At 37.8% G+C, this 21482-nt stretch overlaps 2 protein-coding genes across 3 annotated transcripts in view; one reads left to right on the top strand and one right to left on the bottom strand.

The window, feature by feature from the left end:
• PDGFD (platelet derived growth factor D) overlaps nucleotides 1-21482 on the top strand; it is a 308762-nt gene that overhangs the window by 146990 nt on the left and 140290 nt on the right. The gene's annotated exons all lie outside the window — the stretch shown is intronic.
• Nucleotides 4421-5617, bottom strand: DDI1 (DNA-damage inducible 1 homolog 1 (S. cerevisiae)). Its single transcript, XM_006833781.1, has one exon. The coding sequence runs from the start codon at nucleotides 5615-5617 to the stop codon at nucleotides 4421-4423; it is 1197 nt and encodes a 398-aa protein (XP_006833844.1).

Here is a 21482-nt window from a genome sequence, read left to right as displayed (position 1 = left end):
GAACTTGACTGCCAACCTTGCGGTTCAAACCAATCTTGACAGGCCCACACCAGGACTCCATATATATATGTATATATTTATTAGAACTTCATCATATGTGTATCTATAGATATATTTAAGCAGACATATTGTTTACTATTTGTTTTGATAAAAAATATTTTTAATATCAGACTACACTTAGGGAAAATGAAAAGAAAGCTAAGGTTAAACCAAGTATACTATAAGAAATTTGTAGGATTCACTTAGTCAGGGGTCAATTTTTCTTAAACTTTTTATTGTGATTTTGGTTTCAAGTTACAGAGAAAATTGATTTTCCATTCAAAAATGTGTATACCTTTTGTTTCCTGACATTGATTGCAATCCCCGCAATGTACCAAACTCTTCCAACTTCCTCCCTGTGTTTGCTGTTTTGTTTGTCCTTCTTTCCTGTCCCTTCCTGCCTTCTGAGCTTTATCCCTGGGCAAATGCTGCTTTTTGATCTTCTATGGTTGACTGTTCTAAGGAGTTACTGTTGACCTTATAGAGCATTCTATTATTTGGCTAAATGTTGAGCCATGGGTTCAGTTCCAAGCTTGAAGGGTAACTAAGGGTCATGGTCTCTGCTTACTTCCTATTAAAAGAAATTCAATTCATTTATTTGTTCTCACATACTACTAATTTCATGTCATTTATTTTGTTCTTAGTTGGTTACAAGTCTGTCTCCTGTACCCCTAACCACAACAGAAGACCTTTGCCTTTGAGTTTACTATGATTCATGACAACCCTGAGTCATTCAGAGTAGAGCTGCACTCCATTTAAAGCTAAAAGGAGCGGTTCAAATTCTTTCAGCAACTCTGTGATATAAAGACCTGGCTAACTGCTCCCATAAAGATTGCAGCCAAGAAAACTAGGGGGGCAGTTGTACTTTGTCATATGTGGATGCTATGAGTTGAAATTAACTGGACAGTGGCTAGCAACAACAATCCAAAAGTAAATTGTCAGGTCTTTTTTCTACTGTGACTTCCACAGTGCTACTAACTAGATTTGGACTCTCAACCATTTGGCAAGTTTGTTGTTGTTAAGTGCCATCGAGTTAATTCCAACCCATAGCAACCCTGTATAGGGTTTCTGACGAACGACTGGTGAGCTTGAACCACCGACTTTACTTGTTATTATTCGTTACTGTTAAGTCCCTTCAAATTTATGGTTCCTCCACATGTGCAGATTAAAACTGCTCCATAAAGCTCAGAAGGCAGTAACCTTTTGGAAGCAAATTGTCTTCCTAGACGCCTTTGGGTGGGTTTGAACCACCAGCTTGTCAGCCAGTAGTCCAGTGATCACTCATGGATCCTTATCCTACCCCTTACAGTTTGTAATGATCTAGATGTCTGAAACTGTGACTTACTCATTTCCAAAGGCCTTGCTAAGTGTTTATATCATGAGCGTCAAATAAATAATTGCTAAGTGTATTCTCCTATATTGAAAGTGTCAAAGAACAAACAGATCTGTGTTGGAAGAAGTGTAGCCAGAGTGCTCCTTGGAGGCCAGCATGGCCAAACTTCATCTCTCATACTTCAGACATATTGTCAGAAGGGACCAGTTGCTAGAGAAGGGTATCATGTTTGGTAAGGTGGACTGTCATAGAAATAGAGAAAGACCCCCAGCGAGATGGATTGGCAAAGTGGCAGCATCAGTGGCCTCAAGTGTGGTGACAGTTGTGAGGTTGACCCAGGACTGGGCAGTGGTTCATTCTGTTGTGCACAGCTTTGCTATGAGTTGGTGCCAAGTAACAACAACAACAAGTGTATTCTGATTGCTTCTATCCTATATTTTTTTTACTGGTAGTGTTTTGGTAGCTTTCACAAAATGGGATTTTGTAACAATTTTGTACCAGTACTTAGGATAAAAAATGTGTCAACTAAAGCAAGTTTTATAGGGGAAAGAGCTTGGCATTTGTAACTGAAAAGACTTAAATTGAGCAATTAGATCAGTGGGTGTTTTTCAAATTATGTATCAGGATGCTTTTGTTGAGCATTTAGTAAGACATATCCAACATATTTTTTTAAAAAAAGAAAATAGGAGTAAACTATTAATAAACACTAAGAAAGTATGAATTCTTTCATATTATCAAGAGCCTTTTGCTTCTTGAAAACACACATGCACACACACACACACACACACACATATAGGTGTATATGTATGTTGCTCCATCCATTGCCTCACCATGTCATGAGAGTGAGCTTTTGGAGCCCTGTTGTGGCACGGTTGGATAAGCACTGGACTGCTAGCTGCAAAGTCAGTGGTTTAAACACATCAACTACTTTCAGAAACCCTATATAGGGTTGCTATGGGCTGGAACTGACTCAATGGCACTAATAACAACAACAGTCAACATATATTCATGGAGACTTGGTGTGGCACTATAGGGTAAACACTGGACTGGTAACCTCAAGGTCAGCAGTTCAAGTCCACCAGCCATTCTCAGAAATCCTATTTGAGTCAGAACTGAATGATGGTACATAGTAACAATAAATATAAATTCATGTGTATGTAAAATTGTTCAAAAGAGTTGAAAGAAAACAGGAAGTTATGGATATTTGAAAGCTTCAAATGTCCCCATCTGTAACACGGGGTTAATGATAACTATGTTGTTGTTCTTTTAAAGTGTGATTGAGTTGGTTCTGACTCATAGTGACCTTTGTGTAGGGTTTCCAAGGAGTGGCTAGTGGGTTTGAACTACCAAACTGGTGGTTAGCAGTTTAGTTCTTATCCTACAGCACTACACAATTATAACTATGATGAAGCTTTATTATAAAGATTAATTGCAATATTGTATGCAAAGATCTACATAGTAGACATTCAGTGGGTACTGGTGGTGGTGGTAATTATATGTTGTGGAGTCAGTTCCGACCCATAACGACCCTGTATAGGGTTTACGAGACTGTAAATCTTTACGGGAGCAGAAAGCCTCACCTTTCTTCTGCCTGTACCTAAAACAAACCCATTTCAAATTTAATTGATTAGGACCTGTTTACGTGTGCACAGGATAGCCTCAGAGTTTAAATTCATGATATTAATTTTTGAAAATACTTTCTGAATTAAAAGACAAATTTTTTTTTAAATAATGTGTAAGAGCAATGCCCAATTATTTACTCTATTGATTTATTTTTCTTTGAGGTCATTGCTTTTCAATTCAATAAAAGTGTTTTTGATTTCCAAATCCATTCAATAAAGTAATAGTTCTAGAGGCTGGAATATGTCCAAAGGAACACGACAAAATTTTTTAGTAGATTTGTGCTCTGAAGTACAATGAAAGAATCTTCTGGAAACCCGCATAAGAACATATTTAAGATGATACTGATGTCCTATATGAACAGGATTACCTTATTCCAGAGAGACTGAATATGTTTTTGGCAGAAGGAAGATTGAAGACCAATTTATTGGAAGTTTTAAGATAATAGATTTGAATTCAAAATAAGCAACAAAGTGTTTTACCTAAGACTTGTCCCAAAACATTATAGCTACAGCAGAAGGGGCAGGCCTTGTCATTAGAGGAGTTTATACAGATGTTTCATGATGATATAAGATTTTTGTCAGAGAATTCAATTATAGGATTGAGATACAAGCAGGGTGGGTATGATTGGACTAAAATAGGATTTGAGCTATCTTTTAGCTTGAAGATTCTGTGATGTTTAGATTGGCTTTTGTGTGCCAGGTATCCTTGTACGCTATTCACTGTTTTTAGTTGACATTGAGCAATCTCTTATGACATGCAAAATGAATGTATATATATGTGTAAATAAAATTGGAACTTAAAACTGATCCCAGAAGAAGAAAATATCAAGGTTTGTGCATAGTTTTACACTATGAAGAGACCCATGCACGTAGTAAGTCAGTTCTCATTAATTCATAGGCATTGTCCTTACCTCTGACTTGGCTCTGAATTTCTTCCTTTTAAGTATGCCTACTGAAAAACAAAAATAGAAAAGTCTGTCCCTTTGGACATTTACAGCAGTTGTACAGGGTGTGAGCATTGGTACAAGGGAAGACTTGGTTAGGGAATGTGAACATTGTATTTTGCTCAATACACACATAGTTTTGCTTAAATGCTTTGTAGTGTTGACAGCAATGGCATTTAGACAAGCCACCTTAATCTGCTTGGTTAGTGTCTTTAAAGGAAGAGGCTGGATTTCTGGTAATCAACTAGCACCTCCAGAACCTTCCCAGGATGAGGTTCAATGATCACTAGATAAAGGACATGGAAGAGAGGCCAGGATCAAATAAGTACAATTTACCTAGTTACAGATCTCAATACTTACTTCAAAGGTTGGGTTTAGTTGTTACTGATGTTTTTAATGATTACATTTGCCAGTGAGCTACTTTCTTAGAATTTACTGGCTTCTGACACACCCTCATAGTGGTGATACATTTACAACCTGCTTCAATTCTTTTTCCATCCTGAATCCATGACTGGTTTTTTAATAGGATTAGCCACTTCCTTATCTGAAGATTCTTCATGCCCTGTAACACTTACCAACTTAGCACACGGGGGTAACTCTCCCTCAGGAAGAAAGAACGTCTGTGTGCCAGTGGTACCAATCACAAGCACATTTTTCTTCAAGTCAATGGAACACTGGTGTCTCTTGAGCATATCTAATCCTAGAAGCATGTCCATGGGCTGCTCCTCCAATATTGAGAAAGAGCATTGCAAGAAATCACCTTCAATTTGAATCTGAGCTAGATGGATGCGGCCAATAATCCTCTGTGTGCCCACCCCTTTAGCAATCCCAGCCCATCGTCGGTCCACCAGCCTTATTATGTTACATCTCTCAGCACAAGCTTGGCTCATGATGGTCATCTGTGCACCAGAGTCAACAAAAGCCTTCAAAGGATGTCCATTCACTTTGCAGTTGATATAAAGCATTGCCACTTGTCCAAAACTCTCGGGCGCCTCTTCCATTGCTATGTTCATGTTTTCTTCAATGTTCTGCTGCCGGATTTCTTCTTCTATTTTGGCCTGTGCTTCCAGATCAAATGGATCAGCAGAATAGAGGTGAAGCCTCTCTTGCACTTTCAGGGTCCTCTCCCTTTCCTGCTCCATTAGGACTTGAGAAAATGTTTCAAGATTTCCACTGAGCAGAGCTTCTGCCAAGCGAGGATTGCGCTCCTTCAGCAGGGACAGGTCATGAGGATTGGAAAGCAGCATGCTTCGGATCAAGGCTGGACTGTCCAAACCTTGAGAAGATACAACCTTCTCTCCAGAAGCCAAGGCTTGGGCCTGTTGGGCTACTTGTACACGTTGCTGCTGCTGTTGGCGGGAACGGGATGTTCCAGGCATGGCTATCCCACTTAAATCTACTCGAGGCTGGTTTGATATTCGTCCTGGAGGTCGAGATCCCAAATTCTCCTTCTGAAGTAAGACTACAACGTCACCATCTTTTAGGCCATAGGAACCCAGGGAACACTGGTCATCATCAAGAAGTTGCTCCATATAGATTATCTCAGTCTCTTCAACTGGAATGCCAGACTCAAGCTCACAGAGTACCCGGAAGTTGTGAAGCTCAAAATCATGACTGACCTGGAGAGAGAAGGTTATCTCGGAGAGGTCCCTCCTCACACAGTACACGGTGATCAGCATGGCATGGGCCCAGGAGGGCTAGATGGGCAGATGACATTGGACTGTTCACTGACTGACTGGAGACGGTCTTCTTTGATGACCTGCTGCCTCTCAAGACTTTACGCTGTTACTCAGGCTCATTCACCTCTCCAATTGTCACAGCCAAGCACAGCCTGAGGACCCCTCCAGCTTTAGTGCCTGCTTCTTGGGCTCATGGAGCCTTGAGGTGGCTTATTGTATTCCAAAGTTCATTTGTACATGTGCTTTTGGAACTTAGAATGTCTATTACCATAGAAACAAAGCTGCTCAAGTTCATTAGGTTCCAAAGTCAAACCTTAGTAGCCAATTTAAAACATGATATGGAAAAATATTATTTCAACTCTTCCAAAACAAGATGCTAACATTCATTTGGTTCGTTTAAAAACTTTATTCTCTGTACTTTTACTTATTCCATACATTGTTTCCTTATGTTAATGCTTAATATGAAAGCCTCTGTATCTGCCTTTGAATATATTACAACTCAGGGATGAATTGATGGTTAAAAGGGATGGGTAACTGCTGGGGTAAGTATTTGTACCAAGATGTTATCATCTTACTGAAGAAATCAATAGAACAAAGTAAAAGATGTTGTCCTCCTTCAACAGGACAACATACTTAAGCTGGATGATGAAGATGACCATTTCCCAATGCAAAGTTGGCACATCACTCCAGACAAAAGGAATTGTGTGTATAAAAGCAAGAATTCATGGCAAGGCACATTATTTCCAGAGAAAGTTAGGCATTCAATGTAACAGAAGAAATTTTTATGTGGATTTGACTGACGGGATATAAAGCGGGAGCCAATTTATAAGAGCAAATTTAAGGAGTTTAAATGTCATCAGTAAGCAAAAATCCACGCTATACTCAAGAAAACATTGTCATCAATAAGCAAGAATCCCTACACCCTAGCTCCCATGCTCATAAAAGAGAGAGGGAAAAAGGAAACCAAACTAAAGGAAAATATTTGAAGGAAGGACAAAATATTTGAAGAAAGGAAATCTTATGATGAGTTGGCTTTTGTTGTTTTTTAAATTTATCTAGGAAAGGTATTTTTGTAACATATGGAGAATTCATTGGTGGCAGAATGCCCAATAATGATGATGCTGTCTCTATAGTTCAAAGAGAGAGCTGTTGCTAGAGTATGAAAAACTGAGATGAGAACTGAATTGAAACTGGGGAAGGAAGGTTTAAGCAGAATGGACAGGATTTGTTGGTCCATTGAATGTGGGGAATGTAAAAAAAAGCAAACTGTATGGCTAGCAGAAGGTCCCTAAAATGGTTTGCTGGTTAGAAATGGAGTCACTAGGTGGCAAAGCAGTTGCTTTTCACTTGGGTGCTAATCAAAATGTTGCCAGTTTGAGTCCACTTGAATTGAGTTGGCAGTTTGAGTTGGCCATTGGGCTCACCAGGAAAAAAAAAAAAAAAAAAGCATGGCTGTCTATTTCCAAAAAATCAACCATTGAAAACCCTATTGAGTACACATCCACTCTGATCATTAGGTCCCCAAGAGTCAGAATTGACTTAACAGAAACTAATTTGGCTTATAGTTAGACATAAGTGTGGTCTTGAACAGACAAGGGATATATCTCTGTGACCAACTTGGTATATTCTGCTGTACAGTGAATTGTAAATGCCACACTGGAGGCCAGATGTGGTTTGCTTTCTCATCCTGGGACACAGTGCACCCCTAATTTCTACCATAGTGGAGACTGGGGCAAATGATGATTGGGAAGAATTCCCCAAGTGGTACTACTTTATCTGAATTTCATGGTGTTTTTCCCTGACTCAGTTTTTCCTGATATAACCACTTATGGAACACAAGGCAGTCAACAGTCAACATTGTCTGCCTTCTTCCCTCTCGTTATTCAACTTTTGTCAGGAAGGCTCCATCATCCCACAGAGGAGAATGTGCTTTTGGAACTTAGGTTAGGGTGTTTTTTTGCTCATGTTTCTCATGTGTTTGACATCTTAAATGGAAGAAGGTGTCTCACTAATTGCCCTAATTATAATAATGCTTCCATACTCATATTCATTTATAGAAAAAATGTTGGCTGAATCCCCAGTGTGTATAAAGCATGTGCTAAGCATACAGACATCAGTAATGTTAACACAGCCTCTATCCTTACAGGAGCTAACAGCCTAAAAGAGGAAAAGCACACTGTAAAAATTACGGGGGTAAAAAGCCTGAATAGAAGTGTGTACCATGAGGAATAATTGTATACCTGTGGCACTGTGGGTTAATACACTGAACTGCAAAGTCGGTTCAAACCACAAGGTTGGTGGTTCAAGCTCACCAACTGCTCCTCAAAAACCCTACACAGGGTTGCTATGGGTCAGCATCAACTCAACAGCACTTAACAACAACAAAAACAAGAGCAAATGAATGAGATGGTGGGGACTGTTGGACAAGGAAGATTTCCTAGAAAATTAGCCTTAGAATGGTAAGAAGGAATCAGCCAAACAGGTCAGGATTAGGGTGGAGAAACAAAGGAAGCCTTCCAAGGAAAATATGTCCTAATGTTGAGCCTCTAGCTGGAGCCCCCACCCCCACCCCCACTGCACACACACACACACACACACACACACACACCAATTTTCATCCCTCCAGTAATTTTGAAGAGTTTGCTCTTAAAATCTCAATGGTCAGGGAGAAAATAATTAGGTGGTGGTGGTGTTTAACAGTGAATGAAGTTAGTTTTGTAGAATAATTTTAAAGGGGGGGGAACAAAAGAATAATTCATGGTTTGCATCAAAAATGGAACTTTTGCAAAAGTTTTATTACCTTGGCAGTAATTATTCACTTTTGATGGCATTTTCCATCTATGTGTTTCTTGTATTTTTCTTTTTTTTTTTCTTTTTTATCCTTTATTCAGCATAACATGGAAAGCAGAAAGCCTATCAGCATACGATGTCAGAACTGGGAGAGAGCCTTCTCATTCTGGACTCTGTCCACTCACCAGCCTCTTGTTGCTCAAGACCCTATATCTGAAAAGATAAACACAGCTCTCTGAAGCTGTTTAATATTTTATTTATACATCGTTTTAGTCTTTCATTTTACTGAGCATAAACATGGGTTCAGAATCGACTTGACACATCTAACAGCAACATTGGGGATTAAAAATCTGATACGTAATTCTCTTACGTCCAAAATTTAATAAAACAACTCTTACGGTTCAACTTAAAGTTGAGGGCTACTGGGTCATATATAGTGAAACTTGTGATACTTGGAACTCTACAACATGGCCTTGTTTTGCGGGGGCGGTCTCACAAGTTTTCCGCTTTTGACAGGGTGTAGTATTACAGCTTTTCTAGTAACTGTTTCAGTGGGGATTGATTATATGAGTTAGTTTCCCCCATTGCTAGTTTTTTGCATTATACAGATTCTGGATATTACAGGTTTTGCTGTATAAAGAAATACTCATGAACTAAAATGTTGTTACTCCATCAATCCTGAATGCACAGATTGCTGAGACATGGGTGATCTGAACTCTCCAGATACATTAATTTAATTAATTCAAAGATTGTTGCTATTTTTATTGAAGAATTCTTTGTGAAATATACTCCCTTACTTTTATTTCTTGACAAGTATAATGTAGAAACATAATTGAACCTTTCTTTTAGACAACTGCAGAGTCTTGGGGCTATCACTCAGAAAATCAATGATCATTGTATAGCATAAACACCCAGAAAATAGAAAAGATAGCCCTGATTTCATGTCCAAGTAAATAATCTCTAAGTTATCATTGAAATTAATACCCGATAATACCTTTTCTAATTTGTCTCTTTATAAAGCTTAATGACAAAAAAAGAAATCCAGATAATTGATGTTTTTTTCCTATGTAGAGTCAGTTGAAGTTTGTTATCTATTGCTTTACAAGGACATTGAATAAGGAAGACTGAAGAGTTGAGGCATTTGAATTATGGTGTTGGCAAAGATAATAGAAAATACCAGGGACTGCCAGAAGAACAAATAGTTCTGTCTTGAAGAAGTACAGCCAGAATACTTCTTGGAAGTGATAATAGTGAGACTTTGTGTCACATACATTGGATATGCTATCAAGAGCAACTAGTCCCTGGAGAAGGACATCATGCTTTGTAAAGTTAGAGGGTCTGTGACTAAGAAGAAAACTCTCAAAGAGATAGACTGACACTGTGGCTACACCAGTGAGCCCACCCATAACAATCATGGGCACATTGCAGGACTGAGCTTTGTTTCCTTACTTTGTGTCAACAGGGACAGGTGGCACCTAATAGCAACATTGCTTTACAAAGCAAAATAAGACTTTTCTGTGAAAAAACAGAGTAGCTGATAAATATAACTATATATAATATATCCAATAATTTAATGAGATTTAGCCAATGCTTGATTTCTATGCTTGATTTCTTTCTATGCTTGATTTCTTTCTATGCTTGATTTCTTTCTTTAAATATGTGTCTGTTATTTCTATTAAAATAGAGTTGAGATTTATAGAGATTGTTAAATCATGACCCGACATTTTAAATTTAGCTTAGAAAAGAGGCATAATTTTCAAAGCTGTATTTTAGATTAGAAAATTAATTTTTCTACTGTTGGTTTATTTGTTTTATAGTAATGCATAAATTGTACCCAAACTGTTATGAATGGATAACATTCATTTCTACAGGCACTTAAGTAATTAATGATGGTGGTGGTGGTGGTGGTTAAATACCGTGGAGTCAGTTCCGACTCATGGTTACCCTGCACGGGGTCCAACATGTAACAACCCCACAGTACTTAACAACAACAATAAATCTATTCATTGAAAAAATATGTAATTAAAGAAACTCATATGACCTGATAATTTAGTCTCAACCAGCCTGGTGGGAACTCAGCTGATTTTTATTTTCTTTATTTTAAGGAAACAGATATGGACAGAATACATACACACAGATACACACAAGCACACATACACACGAGGCAGAGTGAGTGAACATGCATGCCCACTCAGGCAAGATGTGTTCTCAATTACTTTTAATACAATTAAAAGAACATGGACCAAGAGGCAGTTGTTTGAACAGAACATGGGAACACTGTATGGTTTAAAATTAAGAAAGGTGTGTGACAGGGTTGTGTTCTTTCACCATACTTATTCAACCTGTATGCTGAGCAAATAATCTGAGAATCTGGGTTATATGAAGAAACACGTGGCATCAGGATTGGTAGAAGACTCATTAACAACCTGCAATGTGCAGATGATACAATCTTGCTTGATGAAATTGAGAAGACTTAAAATATTTACTGTTGAAGATCAAAGAGCACAGCCTTCAGTATGGATTGTGTCTCAATGTAAAGAAAGCGAAAATCCTCACCACTGGACTAATAAACAACATTCTTATCAATGGAGAAAAAATGGAAGTTGTCAAGGACTTCATTCTTTTTGGATCAACTGTCAACACTCATGGAAGCAGCAGTCAAGAGATCAAACGGTGTATTGCATTAGGCAAATCTGCTGCACAAGACCTTTTAAAAGTGTTGAAGAGCAAAGATGTCAGCTTGAAGATTAAGGTGCGCCTGACCCAAGCCATGGTATTTTCAATAACCTCATATGCATGCAAAAGCTGGACAGTGAATAAGGAAGACCATAAAAGAATTGATGCTTTTGAGTTATGGTGTTGGAGGAGAATATTGAAAGTGCCATGGGCTGCCAAAAGAACCAACAGATCTGTGTTGGCAGAAGTGCAGTCAGAGTGCTCCTTGGAGACCAAGATGGCCAAACTTCATCTCTTATACTTCGGACATGTTGTCAGGAGGGACCAGTCTCTGGAGAAAGATATCATGTTTTGTAAGGGTGGAGGGTCAGAGAAAAAGAGGAAGACCCCCAGTGAGATGGATTGGCCAAGTGGTGGCATCATTGGGCTCAAGTGTGGCAATGATAGTGAGGTTGACCCAGGATCAGGCAGTGTTTCATTCTGCTGTGCATAGTGTTGCTATGAGTCGGTACTGATTCTATGGCACCTAACAACAACAACTAAATAATTTTCCTAAAGAACATCTTTTCATGGGGCATTTAATTTATTTATTGCTTTATCTTATAGATAATTACTTTAAAACATATCATGAACAAGATAAATTTTCAATTGCATACTATGTATTGAATATAATATAGTATCTTTGTTGTTGTTGTTAAGTGCCATCGAGTCAGTTCTGACTCATAGTGACCCTGTATAGGGTTTCCAAGGAGTAGCTGGGTGGGCTTGAACTACTGACCTTGCAGTTCAAATGGCTTTGCAGACTGGTGCATTAACCCTCAGCCCCAGGACTCCAATACCTTGTTAGGGTTTGGATTTTTCAAAATATATACATATCAATGCATATCTGTATGTGTGTGTATACTTAATTTTTTTATTTTTTAAGTTTGCTGTTCTTATGCTTTTTTTCCCCTATGCCCCTTCCATCTTCAGATCACTGGTGGCTTGAACATTGTTACTGAAGGTTGGAAGAGCACTTATAATTTTTGAGGAAAATATTTACAGATAAAATAATTGTATCACCCTAAATTTAAAAGATTGGTGACTTTAGTCTGTGGAGTGACAGTTCACATTTCTTAACTTCCAGTGTGAATGTCTGCATCTTTCTATTCCTACTATGACGGGAATGACCAAATCATACCAATTGTGTAGTAGTGTTGTAGTAGTTCAAAGCCTAAGGTTTTTTAATTTAGTTGTGATTGAAAATCATTTACATTGTTGTTTATTTTTGATGGTGACTTGTGATGAGCTCATTTAAAAATCTCTTTCAGTACAGTTTAGAAATAATTTGAACTCTTTTTAAGTTAAAATTTACTTTAATATCTTTATCATAAATGTGTTATATCTCCATTGTTTGTTTGATGTGAAACACCTTATCATATTCAATCAAGAAATCTATTGATTTCATGAAACCATCAATTGCTCAACAGTCAACTGACCTTGCAGTTCAAATGACTTTGCAGTCTGGCACATTAACCCACAGCGCCACACCAGGACTCCTTTGATCATGATAGATGTCCTTATATGTTTGAATGAGAGACAAAATAACCGCAAACCTACACAGTACACAAGTTGTTGTTATGTGCCATCAATTCAGTTCTGACCCTAGTGACCCTGTATAGGGTTTCTGAGGATCACCTGGTGAGCTTGAACCACTGACCTTGCAGTTCAAACCGACTTTGCAGTCTAGTAGATTAACCTACAGCACTAGTTGCTATTAAGTTTATTCTGACTTCATGTGTACAGAGTAGAACTTCCCCATAGGGTTTTCTGTAACCTTTTAGAAGCAGATTACCAGGTCTGTCTTTGAAGGCTTCTCTGGGTGGGTTCACATCACCTGGCTAGTTAGTGTTGTTAAGTATCGTTGAGTTGGTTCTGACTCATCACAACCCTGTATAGATAGTATTTCCAAGGAGCAGCTGGTGGGTTTGAACTGCTGACTTCGATACTAGCAGCCCAGTGCTGATCCTATAGTGCCACACCAGGGCTACTAGTTGAATACTTGGTCATTTACACCACCTAAGGACTCCTCAGTGGACAAGACTTAGCAGAAAACAGCTACACTAAAAGTTGAAATCTTCAGGAGTCCTCTCTGCTGCCCAGAAATTACTTGGGTTTGAAACCACTGAGTTTGTATTTTTTAATTTAGTTATAATTTCTTTGTGGTTTTTATGCACTTTGTCTATCCCTTTAAAGTCAATCCTAATGGAAAATCAGGGGAGGGCAACATAACTTTTAGGAAGTCTCTTGATCCTATTAATTGCCCAAAAGACATATTATATTGGGAAAGTTATAAACATGCTTAATATTTACAGAATTAGTGCAGTTTTCTGCCATTTGGGGATGAGCTCAGTAGCCTGTTAATACTTTATTATAGTAAATATTTAATGACCACTTCCTCTGAACAAGGCAGTGTGCTCTAGGCTTTGAGGACAGAAGAATGAATAGGAGGCAGCTTCCCATTTAAAAAAAAAAAACTAACTGAAAAGCCAGTGATTCTAACCCACCAGCCACTCTGCAGGAGAAAAATATGGCAGTCTGCTTCTATAGAGATTACAGCTTTGAAATCCTCTGGACAGTTCTATGGTGATGTATAGGGTCAGTATGAGTCATAACAAACTCAAGAGCTACAGGTTTTGTGTCTTTGTAGGTAGTTAATGTGCTCGACTGCTAACTGAATGACTGTAGATTCAAATCCATCTAGAGGAACCTCAGAAAAAATGCCTGGTGATCTACTTCAGAACAATCAGCCATTGAAAACCCTATGGGCATAGTTCAACTGTGACACAAAAGGGTTTACCCTGTAGGTAATTAACTCAACATCTAGTTTTCAGCCGACTGGAAAGTGGAGAGAGGCTGCATCAGAGACTTTTGGATTCCTGGTGGATGTTATCATCCGGAAGGTGAAAACCTGAAAACTGGACATCATAACTTTAATTTTAAAGAAGATTATGCTGATGCTGAATACTTTATGATGCATAGCATTCTGAAAGTAGCCAGTTTTCATGATATTGTCACACAGATTTACCTCTAATTCATGAGACTTCTGTAACTATAGAATGCAGCGTAATTGCATGCAGTTTGTGCACACTGGAAGAATTTTCTTTGGACTAGACATGTCACCTTAAAATATAGTTACATAGTACATCATTTCATTTATGTTGACACTTTGGGTCCAATTATTTTGGTGAAATACTGTGTTCTGTTTTCTCAAGATGGAGTTATATTGAAAATATCCAAAATATAAAATCCCATTGTACCAGAGAAGCAAAATCATTTATTTGGATGTTTGCATGAATTACATGCATGCTAGGTGATGTTACTACGACTGTCCTATAAAAGACAAAATTCCCAGGTTGTTGCTTATACAACTTTCTCCAGTCTAAGCAGCGGCTGAGTTAATTGATCACGATGGTAATTAGCATGGATGGCTAAAACCCATCTGTCTATAGAATTTAATTACATCCCAACCATGAAAATGAAAAATAAAGCATAATAAACAAAAGCTTCATTTAAAAAAAGGACAAATCAACTCATCCGAGTTTTCCTCAGGAAAAAATTAAATTTAACAACCTGGAAATAAAAGGGAATTCTTTATTAGACCATGTAATTGACAGCAGCTCCCCAGAGTATTCCTTTTACTTATTAGAATGGTTTGGCAGTGTTATAGTGCCTCTTTGTCTATTTCTAGTCTGTCCATTCCATTTCCATTTTCTGTTGCATTATCATTTTACTGGACATTTGAACATTCATTTTTACTCAGCTTGTAAAAATGTGTATAACCACCAGTATGCTCTTGTTTACTCATGTATTGGTAAAATATTTAAATGCTGTTATTCACAGACCATAAGCAGATTCTCTTTGGTGGCCTCCAGAGGACAAGAACTGATCAGAGTAACCACATGCTCTGCTTTCAGTATCATGGGCTCTAATTCTGACATTATAGAGGAGAAAGATAGGATCGTTGATTTTTTCCTTCTTCTTCTTCTTTACAAAGTGTAAATGAAATGGAATCTTAAAGTTTCAGGCAACATTAGTGAAATTATTTTTGATAATTTTTTTTATCTGTATTTCCTCTTTTTTTAAAAAAAAAAGAAACTGAAAACACTATTAATTTGAGCAAATGCTTGGGGTTATTTTATATCTGACTAGTGTTTTTCATCTAGAATGTAGACTTGTGGCCAACCTTCATGCCTGCGGTGAAAAGACACTGGACCAAATGTTCTAAGGATAACTTGCAAATTGCTACTTATGTAACATGAACTATATCAGTGTTTAACTGAAATGCAAGAGTGAAGAACCATTCTACCCTGGGTTTATGAAATTCAGTATTGGGCTCTGAGGCTATTTCTTGTAGAAACATTTAAAACAAATAGTGTCATCACTTTCACTACCATCAAGCCAATTCTGACTCCTAGCAACCGTCTGTAGAGTTTCTGAATGGCTGATGGTTTTAAACTGCTGACCAATGTTAGCAGTCCAATGCTTACCCTATAGCATCATCAGGATGCCTTAAATTTGCTACTAGTCAGCATATAAAAAAAAAAGAAGAAGAAGAAATAATGACAACTTTAACTAGAAGGAAGGATAATTTTATTTGTTGGGACAGATATGTATCTGAATTATTCAACAACTAACCTCATGAGCTCTGGTAGCATAGAGGTTATGAGTCGGGCAGCTAACCACATGGTTAGCATTTTGAAACAACCAGCCATTCCTCAGGAGAAAGATGAGGCTTTCTGCTCCCATTAAGATTTAAAGCCTTGCAAACCCTATACAAGTTTGCCATGAGTCGGAACCGACTCCACGGCACACCAGCACCACTAACCTCATGTCTACGTTCTCTGCTGTAGACTTAGGTAAGGCCATTCCACTATGATTTTACATTTTTTTATTCTTAAATAGCTAGGATTTATTATCCTAGTTGATATTAAAATGCTGTATCATCCTATACAAGATCAGAACCCTGGTGACACAGTGGTTAAAACATTCTGCTGCTAACCAAAAGGTTGGTGGTTCAAACTCATTAGTTACTAAGTGGGAAAAAGATGTGGCACTGTGCTTACATAAAGATTTACAGCCTTGTTTACAGGGCTTCTCTTTGGAACAGTTCTACTGTGTCCTTTGGGGTGCTATGAGTCATATTCAACTAGATAGCAGGGGATTATATAAGATGCTTCTAGTAGAGAAAAGGAATTCATGTTTTGCTTTTAATATAATAGGTCCCAAGTTAATTAATTCTTTTAAAGAAGGCTGGGAGAGCTTTTCTTTGAAGATACAATCCCTTTCTACCTCTGTCACTAAACTAAGAGAGGTCTACATCATGTAGTGTACAAAATTATACGTTTGCATAAAATGAAACTGTCATATATCTTTATTGATGGGGGAACAGTTACACACACACACACACACACACACACACAAACTCAAACTAAAAAGATACAGACCAATGAGATGGAAAGCCTGTTGAAACTTTAGAAAAAAATAAATAAAACTGGGGTTTAGGTTTCCAGGCTTTGTGGCTTCTTGTCTGATGTCCTTGAACAAAGCATTAATTTTTCTAAGTCTCACTATCATTTTATGTAAAATGGGGATGATGACAATAATTTCTTTTCCTTAGGATTTTGGGGTGGACTTAATGGATAACTTAAATTTGTCTTCTAATTAGTAAAGCGCTACACTGAATTAAGTTATTTTTTTGCCTTGAATGAGTAAAATCAGTCATTAATAATTTGGAAAAGGAAGTTGATAGGAAGGAATTTATAAATCCTTAAGGAAAGATATAGGTTAGTTTTTAGCTTGTTACTGATTTCATTAGACCTTCCATCTTGTTTTGATGCTTTCTGCACCATTTAATATTTTGCCAATAGAATCCTTCAATAATGCAAGTTGAGGCTTTCTTCAGTTCTTTTCACTTGAGAAATACTGAGTGTGCTCTTCCCTTTTGGGTTTCTAATGCCAGGTCTTTGCACAATTCATTATAATATTTGACTTTGTCTTCTCAAGCTACACTTGGAAGTTTACTGTTCAGCTTTTTTACTTTCTCATTTCATCATTTGCTTTAACATCTTGTCGCTGGAGAGAAAATTTCGGAGCCTCTTTAGACATCCATTTTGGTCTTTTCATTATTCCTGCCTTTTTAGTGATCTTTTTCTTTCTTCCTGTATGATGATCTTGATGTCATCACACAGATCTTCCGATCTTTAGTCATTAATGTCTAATGCATCAAATCTGTTCTTGAGATGGCCTCTGAATTCAGGTGGAATATGCTCAAGTGCATATTTTGGATCTCACGGGCTTTATAAAAGTTACTTCAGCTTCAGCATGTACTTGCATATGAACAATTAAAGGTTTGTTCCCTTGCTTTTTGTTAGTTGAAGCTTTTCTACCATCTCTTCCCACAGATGTAGTCAGTTTGATTCCTGTGTATTCTATCTGGGATTGTCCAGGTGTATAGTCATCTTTTATCTTATTTTAAAAAGGTATTTGCAATGAATAAGTCATTGGTCTTGAAACTATTGATCATGTGACCCTCAGCATCATTTATATCACCAAGGCTATATCATCTTTGTTTCTGTAATTATCAATATAACTTGACTGCATGTGTGATCAATTTCAATCTGAAGAAATTGATAGAATTCATCATTTTCATCATCACTGCCTTTAGTGGTTGGTGCATAAATTTGAATAATAGTGGTATTAACTAGTCTATCTTGTTGTTGTTGTTGTTAGGTTCCATCGAGTTGGTATCGACTCATAGCGACCTTATGCACAGCAGAATGAAACACTGCCCAATCCTGGGCCAACCTCACTATTGTTGCCACGCTTGAGTCCATCAATGCTGCCACTTGACCAATGCATCTCATTAGGGGTCTTCCTCTTTTTCTCTTACCTTGTGGATATATAAATATTATCCTACCGTAGTCAGCACAGTACTTCAAGATTTGAAATTTTCTTTTTGGCGATGAATGTTTCACCATTTCTCTTGAATTTGTCATTGCTGGCATAGTAAGCTATATGACTGATTAAAAATGGCTAATATCAGTAATTTCAGTTCATTTATGCCAAGGATATTGATCTTTATGCATTCCATTTTATTTTTGACAACTTCCAACTTTCCTTGATTCATACTTCATACTTTTCATGTTCTAGTTATTAATGGATGATTACAAATGTTTTTATTCATTTTGAGTTTTGCCCATCAGCAAATGAAGGTCTCAAAAGTTTTACTCCATTCACATAATCATGGTAAACTCTACTTTGAGGAGGTCACTCTTCCCCAGTCATATTTTGAGTGCCTTCCAACCTGAGGGGTTCAAATTCCAGAATTGTATCTCACAATGGTCTACTGCTGTTCATAAGTTTTCCAGTGGCTAAACATTCAAAAGTAGTCTGTCTCTCATTCTTCCTAGTCTGTCTTAGTGTGGAAACTCAATTGAAACGTGTTCTCCGTGGGAGACCCTGCTGGTATTTAATACCAGTGGCCTAGCTTCCGGCATCACAGAAACACACCAGCCACCACTCTGTGGTAAACTGATAGATAAGCAGTGGTAAACAAGCTTTTAACGACATGTTTTCATTCATAAGGCACCTAAAGAATTATTGAGAAGGCATGAGAGAGTGAAAAGACTAATAATTCATTCACTTTAATTAAAGGTGAAAAATTGTTCGTATTAAGTAATAATTGTTTAGATGTGTGCAACCAAACTATGAAGTTGATTCCAAGAAAACAAAACATGGTCATTCTCATAGATTATGATTGCAGAGTTATATATTTCATGGAATGTGGTTCACAAGGAATTCTCATTCCAAAAGAGACTTTCCTCAGTCCTTTTTCTTTACTTCTTCTTTTATTATAATTTTTAAGTAAACCCTCAGAACAGATTATGGAAGTGAGCAGATAAAATGCTGGAGTAGATCTCTAGAGGCATTTTGACTCAGTAGGGTAGCCATGAGGCTGTGAGGCACACAAACCTAAAGAATCCCTTCTCAGGAAATCTGGTAGTAGCCAACTAGGAGTGCTCTTAAAGAATTGGGATTTTGATAAAAGTAATGAATTCTATCTATATTTCCCATAATGGCTATGGGAAAAATGATGGAGACTCTCTTTAGACATTTTGTCAGTACACCCCATTAAGTTAAAAAGAAAGGAAGAAAAAAGGTAGCACTTACAGTATGTGTGTATTTATAAACCATATGTAATACTACATTATATTATGTGAGTTATACAATATAGAGTCCCTGGGTGTAGCATTTGGTTAAGCACTCAACTGTTATGTTGGCAATTCAGATTCACCCAGAAGTACATCAAAAGACAAGCCTAGCTATCTTCTTCTGAAATACCACATTCCTGAAAACCTTATAATGGAGTTCGCTCTACTCTGTACACACGAGGCCACCATTAAGTCGGAATCCATTGGATGACAATGACTATCAAACACTATAAAATATAAAAGGGATACAAAATGTCAATTAAGGAATTAATAATAAATGTAAGTAGAAGTTCAGAATATTCTTTTCTTGCCCTCAGCCATGGAGCTTTGAGGTGTAAGTTCACTTTTGAGGTCATTGTCTTAGAAGACAACAGTAAGTCATTAATGGTTTGAATGTGTGGCCATGGAGCAAGCGTCCTTTCAGGATGGTGTTATGTCAAAATAGGAGGGCAAGAGAACAAAGAAACAGGATTGAGTGTCAGTGCGGGGAACCACCTACAGAATATCACAGTCACAACCTGAAACCAGCTTCTTCTTAACTTATCCAGATGGAGGTAAAGTTACTGTTGTTAAATGTCATTGAGTTGGCTATGACTCATAGTGGCCCTGTATATATAGTTTGAACTGCTTACCTTATGGTTAGCAGTCTAGCAGTCCAGTGCTTATCCTACAGCATGACATCAGGACTCCAAAGAGCAAGCAGTGAAAGCCAAATCCACGACCATAAAGTAGATTCTGACTCAAAGCAGCCTTACAGGACAGAGTCAAACTCCTTAGGGTTTGTGAAGCTGTAAATCTTTACAGGAGCAGACAGCATCGTCTTTCTTCCATGGAGCAACTCGTCGACCTTATAGTTAGCAGTCCAATGCATATTTCACAACACTAGTAGGAGCAGTAGAAATACTACCTCCACAATGTCCACCACATGCTGTACCTTCAGATGTTGTTGTTTGTGTTGTTAAATGCCATTGAGTAATTTCCAACTCATAGCAACCCTGCATAGGATTTCTGAGGAGCAGTTGGTGAGATAGAACCACTCACCTTTCGGTTCAAACTACATTATCCTCAAGCATCACAACAGAAATCTGTAACCTCATGTATTGTTGTTGTTAAGTGTTGTCGAGTTGCATTCTGATTCATAGCATTTCCAAAGACTGGCTGGTGAGTTTGAATTACTGGCCTTGTGCTTCAAACCAACATGTGAGTGCTTATCCTACAGCACCACACCCTCATGTAGGGGGTAAAAATGTATAGGAAAGGTGAAAACCTTTGTAAAGAATCCAACTGTACCCCAACAGTCAGAAGATGTGGGCAGGTTCAAGACAAGAAAAGGAAAAGAGGAAGCAGTTTCTGGAAGACTTTACTTCTGGTTCCTAGTGGCTGGAAAAATTTTTAGAAAGATAGTATTGGTAAGTAAGTCAAACATGGCTTTGTGATGCAGATACTCTTGCTGCCTACCTTGAACCTACACTCAAAGAGAAATACTAAACATCTATGTAGCATATCTCCAAGTTATATTTACTTAATTCTTGTTTTATGGCTACAACATGTGTTTCATGAAATATATATTTGACATTTCCAGCACCCGTGTATCTTAGTTTCCCTATCTGAGGGATTTTTGCTTTGTTTTTCCTGGAGCCTGGGGTGCTTGCTCAGCTATCCTCAGCCTCAAAGTACATGGTTTTAATGTCCCCAGTGGCAAATCACAGGTAGTAAGTAATGGGATTCAGTGGATAAATACTCCAGCTTCTCCATCCCTCAGTAGGGCAATCCTAAAGAATATTCTGTATGGTTCCTCAGAAAGTTTGAGTTCTACATGCGGACAACAATAATGTAGTCATTAGCTTTCCCTCCTTCCTTGTCTTAGTTTATCTACTTTGTTACTTGTACTTCCTAGGATGACCTCTCAAATGAATGTAAAAATTACCAGCTGCCATCAAGTAAATTCCAACTCATGATAAACCGATGTATCACAGAGTAAAACTGTACTCATAGGGCTTTCAGTGGCTAGTGTATTTGGATGTAGATTTCCAACCCTGTCTTCTGAGGCCTCTCCAGGTGGGACCATCAATCATTCAGTTAGCATTCCAGCATATTAACCATTTGCATCGAGCTCTACATCCAAGCCCTTGACTCCAATTCAGCTT

The sequence above is a fragment of the Chrysochloris asiatica genome, unplaced genomic scaffold (genome assembly GCF_000296735.1).
Source record: "Chrysochloris asiatica unplaced genomic scaffold, ChrAsi1.0 scaffold00008, whole genome shotgun sequence".
NCBI lineage: Eukaryota > Metazoa > Chordata > Mammalia > Afrosoricida > Chrysochloridae > Chrysochloris > Chrysochloris asiatica.
Note: the sequence above shows the minus strand (reverse complement) of the source record. Positions and strands in the feature narration are given on the sequence as shown.